Genomic DNA, 7,601 nt, shown 5'->3' with positions numbered 1-7,601 from the left:
TGAAAAGGCATATGACACTGTCCCACGGCAACTGATTTGGTATAGTTTGGAGGGACGAGGGCTACCTGGGAAGTATATAGATATAATTAAGGATACATACGATAGATCGGAAACTAGTGTCCGCACGCCTGTAGGGGATACAAACTTCTTTCCTGTGGAGGTAGGACTCCACCAAGGGTCTGCGTTGAGCCCTTTTCTTTTTGCGGTGGTCTTGGATGAGCTGTCCAAGTTGATCCAGGAGACAGTTCCGTGGTGCATGCTTTTTGCAGACGATATTGTGTTGATTGCAGAAACTAAACAGTGCCTGAACGCGAGGGTAGAGGAGTGGCGATTAGCTCTAGAGGGCAAGGGCCTAAGGCCGAGTATCTACACTGTGATTTCAGTGGTGTAGCCGATGACGATGACACCCAAATCACCATTGAGGACCAATTGGTCCCGCAGGCAACTAAATTTAAATATTTGGGGTCGTTTGTACAAAGGGATGGTGACATAGATAGTGATGTAACCCATCGCATACAGGCTGGCTGGTGTAGATGGAGGGCAGCCAGTGGAGTATTGTGCGATAGGAGGTTCCCAACTAAACTAAAGGGGAAATTTTACAGGGTAGCAGTTAGGCCAGCTATGCTTTATGGAACAGACTGTTGGGCTATCAAGAAGACACAAGCGCGCAAGATGGAGGTAGCAGAGATGAGGATGCTGAGGTGGATGTGTGGACACACGAGGTTGGATCGGATAAAAAATGAGGTTTTTAGGGAAAGATTAGGAGTGGCTAGTATTTCAGATAAGATTAAGGAGGGGAGATTGAGATGGTTTGGGCATGTGAAGCGGAGGCAAACGACAGCACCTGTTAGAGTAGTGGAAACTCTTACTGTGGAGGGGAGGAGAGGAAGAGGCCGACCCAAACTGACATGGGAAGAGCAGATTAGGCATGATTTACTAGAGTCGCATCTTTCTGAGGACATGGTCCAAGATAGGACTTCGTGGAGGCGTAGGATTAGGGTTAAGGACTTCTAGAGGATATTGCAGGAAGGTCTTAGGTGTATTTTAGGACTTAAGTTTTTCTTATTCTTTAAGTGACTTAACAGGTGTTTGACTTCTTGTGTACATGCCTGAATGATGTTCTATGCTATTATACACGATTTACATTATACTGTGTCAATCTGATCACTAGCTTGGTGTAGGTGACTTCTTTTTTCTATATTCTTTGACTTGATGTGTTGGTTTGTTGTTCGTTTTGGAGCCGGGGGTCTCATCTGGAAGCAGCCTCTCTATTCCTAGGGATAGAGGCAAGGTCTGTCTACATCCCACCCTCCCCAGACCCTATGAGTAGCATCGCTATTTGTGGGATTTACTGGGTATGGTTGTTGTTGTTGTTGTTGTTGTATAGCTGACACTGAGGTCTCTTCTTGAATAGCCTGATCCAAATTGCGCATCACATAGATGTTGTAATCTTTGATGATTCTCATGAGTATATCGGATGCACCTTCTGTTCGTTTTGTCTCCTTAAACCACCCAATGGATTTGACCTAAGCAAAGATTATTTAAAAATGTTAAGTTAAACCATGAACGCGTCATTCATAGTCCGCCTATAAACATCTATATTGGATAATGAGTGAACTTACAAATTCGTACACATCGTTTGTTGTTCCACTTGCATCAGCATAACTGAAAATTCAAGAAACCAAAATCAATTAACAGCTCATATGTATGTTTACAACCAGTTTAAGGGTTAGATACTGTGTGCACATTTTTAACATACTATAAAATGTGCATGCGTATGTTACTAAGAAAAAAATATAGAACATGGTATAAACCTTTAAAAACATAATATTAAACACATAAAAATATTAAACATAATATTAAACACAACAAAAACTTAACAAAACAAATTTCCTAATTATTGGGATGACAAAATCTACTAAAAAACCAAGCGGGAAAACAAACATTATAAATTTAAAAACTACTACACTATTAATGTTTATCCTATAAATATATATTATTGCACACCTATTTCAATTGCTAAAAAAAGTTTGGCATGGATCCAATTTTAAGTTTTCAACTTTTATGTTTAAGATACCATTCTTTATTCGTGTTCTACTTTATTCAACTTTTATTTTTAAGACTTATTTTTTCTTTTTCGTGTGTTACTTTATTACGTCGATGGTTTCTTGAAGTATTTGATAATTTAAATGCTAAGTTTATTAGTTACTAGACATGTGTAACACTTATGAATAAGAAAACTACCAGAAACGAGTGTCGTAATGCAAAGCGTCGCCCCCACCGCATCGCGCGGGCACCCTACTAGTTTATTTATATATAAATGGTGTACACATACAAAACATGAACATTACAAAATTAAGACTAATAATGCTTTACGAAATATCTCAACCGGATAAAGAAATAAGACTTGTGGGATTAATTTTGGGAAACGTGTGAGGATATTTCATGTATTAACCAAGTATGTTGTTATCACATATAGAATGTTAACACGAATTTTAATATATATGAAAAACATTTATAATATTTTATAATATTATATCAATGAACTTGTTTGATATAAGTTGTCACTTAAACATCGGGTACCATCTCAATTATCACATATGTGATAATTTTAAAAGTTTTAAATACATGTGTAATAGCATAATAAATAGAGTATAATGCAATTTGCATTCCAAGTTAAAACACATTAAATTTTATATGCAGATGAAAATGGACCCAAATGGTTTGTTCAGCCAGCCAAAACTTTTTTTTTTATTATTTTCAAAATTTTGCAAATAGTTAACTTATTACAAAACTGTATTATTAAAATGACCTTAAGTTAAAAAAAAGTTATTCAACATGTTAATCTCTAGTTTTGACCTGTTTAGCTCATTTGATTCATACAACAAACTTACTTTAATTTCAACCTATTTGACCCGTTCTCAACCAAACACAATCGAATTGGGCCGTCCAAAGGACTATAACGAACCCTCATATGTCCTTGTTATGAAATACAACACGTTATGAATACACGAGATGTATGACCATTTTTTGTCCATAAAACCTTCCAAAAATCATATAGAGTATATATCATTACTTTTGTAATCATATTTGACAAACTAAAGAGTTTTGGGTCAACCTAGGCCAAACATTACCCGGTTTGATCCAAACCCGTTTTTAACCGTTAGCAAACATTTTGCTGCCTCTGTTTAGCTCTGTTTACTTGACTCAAACCTATGAATTAAAACACCAAAAGAACCCTTCCTTTATTTCCAGATCTTTATCTTAAAAAGTCAAACATATGGGTTTCAAAGTCAAAGTCAAACTTAAATTCAAAATCAGAGCATTCGAATTCCCTATTCTTTCTTAGCTGCAGTGTCCTCTTCGTTCATCTTTTTCTCCCACTTCTTCTTTCTGTAATCCGCAAGCATTTGAGGCATTTTCTTCATCAACTCGGCAGTGTTGGCTCGTTTTTCAGCCGATATTCTATCACATTTGTGTCCTTTTCTTTTTGTCCGCATTTCTTTCCTTTCGGGATCATAAGGCCAATCTTCTCCGGCTAACAAAACTTCTTTACGAAGGCGGGCCCTACGTCTAGCACTAATCCCAAGCGGCTTCCATGCCCCCAGATGCCAATAGCCCCAAACGCCCTTTGACAGCTCGTCTTTGTATTTTGTTAATTTATCCCTCCATGGGTACTGGTATTCACCAACGGCTTTTGCAACTGATTTGATTGAATTTCCAGCCATTTGCTAAATGAGATTCCAAGTTAAAAACATGTTTGGTCAGTTTATATGCTATTAGATATATTCTTTGTAACTATGCTAAATAAACTTTCATAAAACACATCCGACAATAATGACATCTCATACATACTAATGAAAATTTTGCAGCACGAACTGTTTCTGATGTTTTTTTAAGGATCTCAAAATTCAAAGAAGAGTTAAATGCCATTTTAGTCCCCGTGGTTTGGGTCATTTTGCAAGTTTAGTCCAAAGGTTTCATTTTTCACCTGTGGGTCCAAAAAGCTTTCATCATTGCCATTTTAGTACACTAGGTTAACTTCATCCATTTTTTCTGTTAACGAGAAGGCCAATTCGGTCATTTTATATGTAATTCGGTTAACTAGAAGGGCAATCCAGCCATATAAAATGACCGAATTGACCTTCTCGTTAACAGAAAAAATGGATGAAGTTAACCCAATGGACTAAAATGGCAACAGTGAAACCTTTTTGGACCCACGGGTGAAAAATGAAACTTTTGGACTAAACTAACAAAATGGCCCAAACCACAGGGACTAAAATGGCATTTAACTCTATATAGAATTTTAGTGACTTCAATGCACAAATGGGCCATCTGACTTATCATGATCGAAAGCATTACAATAGTGTGCGGATAAACAAAGACACCTGCAATGAACCAACTATGCCAACTGCCCAACCATAAGTAAGGCCGATGCTGAGCTTTCACCGAGTCCTATCAAGCAAATGATGTTGTTTCTAAAGCCAATGGTAGGTTTGCTAAGGTTGTTATGTAGTCATAATCAATTAGAACAGTCAAAACTGGAAGTGTATGTGAAAATGAAGGAAACAAATGACTGGAGAACTTAACGTTGCAATACAGCTTATCGTATCGAACCAAGCACCGAAGAATCATTGGTTGAAAACGATGGAGCTACTTATTCAGAGCATTAATCTTTGACGCTGACGCTAAAACGTATATTGTTTTTGTCAAGATTCGTTTTCACCTGAACCAAAATGGCCCTTTTTTCAAAGCCACATGTTTGACCCAAACCAAAACGACCCTTTTTAAAGCGACCCATTCTGACCCAAACACATCCTAACCCGAAGCAAAATGACCATTTTTTCAAAGCAGCCCGTTCTGACCGGAACCCATGAACGTCCCATAAACAATTTGTTTAAAGTTCGGCCAATTTTCAAAACTCGTATCCTGTTTCGCCGGTAGTTTAGAAACAACACTTCTTTTTAAAACCGAAGTCATATTTAAAACAAAGTAACAAACAAAGCTTGCATCTAGTTTGATTAACGTTTCCTACGCGATGCTATCACAAGCAATAATTATAAATTTCTAATCGATAATTTTTGAAAAACTTGTATATCACCAAATGAAAAACACAAATTACCAAAATCATCTTTTGTATTTGTAGCTTGACTATACACCTTTTGGACCATTGTATTTGTAGCTTGACTTCTGTTCCAATATCACAGCATAAACAAATATTCAATTTTGCAGAAAACTACTTTTATATAATTTTAAATCCAACAAGATGATATACAGTATACTTAAACTCTAATATACATTAATCAACAACAAACAAGAGCAAAAACAGTGACAAATGTCAAAACTCAAAGCCTAAAATCCAAAAAGTAAAAACCTAACTTAAAATTATTACATCAATAATGCAAAAGAAATAAAACTTAGGGTTTCAAATAAAACTTTATAACAGATAACAAAAAGATTTAGGTTTACCTACAGTAGTAGTAGAAGAAGAAGCGAAATTAGCGATTTTGATTGTGACTTATGCGAGTGGAAAACCTAATTGAGAGAATCCAGACGTCCTACGTGCTTGTGAGGGGAGCGCCCTGCTGCTGTTTGACCCATCCACATTTTCTACATTATTTACTTAGGCCCATCCTGACCTACCAACACTTTATTACTGGCCCAAAAGAACCCAAACTCTTAAATTAAATCTTGACCCAAACTTTGTTAATGATAGTATTTAGACAGACAAATAATAAAAGGTACACGTATGTTGTGAAGATGCTTAACCAACTTAACAGTTAAGTTGTTAAGTTCAATAGTGTGACAATTGAGTCGGTTAATCTGAAGTTGTACTTATTAGGGCTGTTTACGAGCCAAGCCGAACTGAACCAAGCGTTTTTTCAACTGAGCCAAAGTCGATTGAGCGTCTTTCGATCCGAGCATTTTTCAAACGAATGTCGAGCGAGTATCGAGCGTCGCATATCAAAAAAGAAAAGTGACGATGGGGGTGCTAGTTATCAGAATAAAGTGTAGTTTCCGTCCCTGAGGTTTCATCCAATTAGAACACAAGTAAAAATTTAACAAATAACAAGGAATAGAAAGACACTCAACTAGTTCTATCGAGATTAACTGAATGGGAAGATAGATCGCCGACCGATTGAAACATATCCTTGTTCTATCGGAAGTTTGAAATTGAATGAACCAATTGAAGCAAAACCCTAGCTAGTTGGCGTCTTGGCGAGTGGCGATGGAGGAATCGAATAATGATGGCCAATAGGGGGTTCTGAGTAGGATCTTGTACTTCCGAATCGTTGAGACTTGAGTATTTATCGACGCTTCACATTTCAATATTTGAAATTTTGACTCAATTACTCAAATGGACATTTAAGTATTGGACAATGGACTATTGGTATTAGACTTCAATTCTAATTACTTAAATGATCTCTATTTGGATTTCGGACCAAACATTGTTAATGTGGGACTCTAGTCATTTCATTAAAAATGATATATATATTAAAAAAATAAATCGAGTCAACCAAGCCGAACCGAACTAAACGGACCTTTGATTGTGCTCGGTTCGTTTACAAACCAAACAGGTCTGAACCGAGCGTTTTTTCAAATCGAGCTGAATCGAACGAGCATTTTCCGAAAGAGCGTTGAGTACCAAGCAATTTGAACAGCCCTAATACTTATGTAGTTAAAGAGTGATATGGAATCAGAAAAGCAACTATTTACTTGAATTTGATCAATTCTATGAACTCTCTCTTCTAAAAACTACACACCACATACTAGAACCAAGATAGCACTATATTATTCTCTAATATCATCCATAGCTTATAAAATCTATGCACTCTCAACAACAATCAACATTATTGTGAGCCTGTTACTGAAGAACTTTTTATTTATATAAAATTGTGTGTTCATTTATTCAACTAATAACTTCCTAGCCGTAATTCGAAATCGCTAAACCTAACCGGATTCAAATTCGAACTCAGATAAATACGAATTCAAGTTTCTGAATAATTAAGGTTTCAAAAGGATATATAATAAAAAATGCAACAAATTGAAGAACATTATGTGTAAACTACTCAACAACAAGATCTCAAGCTCACTAATCACAATCAACAGGTGATTATATTCATCAATAACTACATTAATAGACACAGATTCAACCAGTAGGAAGTGCGAAACTTAACTGAGTTCATGAGACGTCAATAGCGACGGTGCACGGCGGCGAAGAAGACAGGTGAATCGATACCGAAAACTGAAAATGGAAAACCCTAGAATCAGTGGGGAGGTTTTCTTGTTATAAGATAGTTGCATTTTCTTCCCTTGAGTTTACAAGATATGTATATTGCACCCAAACTCTTAATCCTTTGAACCGGTTAAAGATGGGACCGGATTGACCGGACCACTTGCAACTAGTTTGGTCTTGATTTTTAATCGGGTTCATGGTTTTAAAAATATATGTCGAAGGCATGTCTAGGCGTGAGGCGACCTAAGGCTTAGTGATATGCGCTTTTGACGACATAAGATGAGTTGTGTACGTAAAGGGTGCACCTTGGAGCGCTTTAGGGTGAAACAAGATGGGATCGCATTAGTCATTTCCTTACCACAAA

General features: G+C 36.6%; 1 protein-coding gene across 3 annotated transcripts; it reads right to left on the bottom strand.

The window, feature by feature from the left end:
• Positions 1-3,220: 3,220 nt before the first annotated feature.
• On the bottom strand, positions 3,221-7,320 carry LOC110908131. Of its 3 annotated transcripts, XM_022153036.1 has the most exons (3): positions 7,179-7,320; positions 5,123-5,190; positions 3,221-3,731 (listed from the first exon to the last, which is right to left on the bottom strand). In XM_022153036.1, the coding sequence occupies exons 1-3, from the start codon at positions 7,303-7,305 to the stop codon at positions 3,336-3,338; spliced, it is 591 nt and encodes a 196-aa protein (XP_022008728.1). In that variant the 5' UTR covers positions 7,306-7,320; the 3' UTR covers positions 3,221-3,335. The 3 variants fall into 3 exon arrangements, with proteins under 3 accessions (XP_022008728.1, XP_022008730.1, XP_022008729.1); XM_022153038.2 differs by lacking the exon at positions 5,123-5,190 and having other exon boundaries at positions 7,179-7,313; XM_022153037.2 differs by lacking the exon at positions 5,123-5,190 and having other exon boundaries at positions 3,221-3,743; positions 7,179-7,306.
• Between the last annotated feature and the right edge of the window lie 281 nt (positions 7,321-7,601).

Source organism: Helianthus annuus, chromosome 14 (genome assembly GCF_002127325.2).
Source record: "Helianthus annuus cultivar XRQ/B chromosome 14, HanXRQr2.0-SUNRISE, whole genome shotgun sequence".
NCBI lineage: Eukaryota > Viridiplantae > Streptophyta > Magnoliopsida > Asterales > Asteraceae > Helianthus > Helianthus annuus.
The sequence above is the reverse complement of the archived record's forward strand: the minus strand, read 5'-3'. Positions and strand labels throughout refer to the sequence as shown.

Excerpts from the sequence above, each read along its gene's own strand:
- LOC110908131 (XM_022153036.1), bottom strand. The coding sequence starts at position 7,305 with ATGCAACTATCTTATAACAAGAAAACCTCCCCACTGATTCTAGGGTTT. Across the intron at positions 5,191-7,178 it reads ATTGACGTCTCATGAACTCA|AAGTCAAGCTACAAATACAA; the intron begins GTTAAGTTTCGC and ends ATATTGGAACAG. Across the intron at positions 3,732-5,122 it reads AAATACAAAAGATGATTTTG|CAAATGGCTGGAAATTCAAT; the intron begins GTAATTTGTGTT and ends AATCTCATTTAG.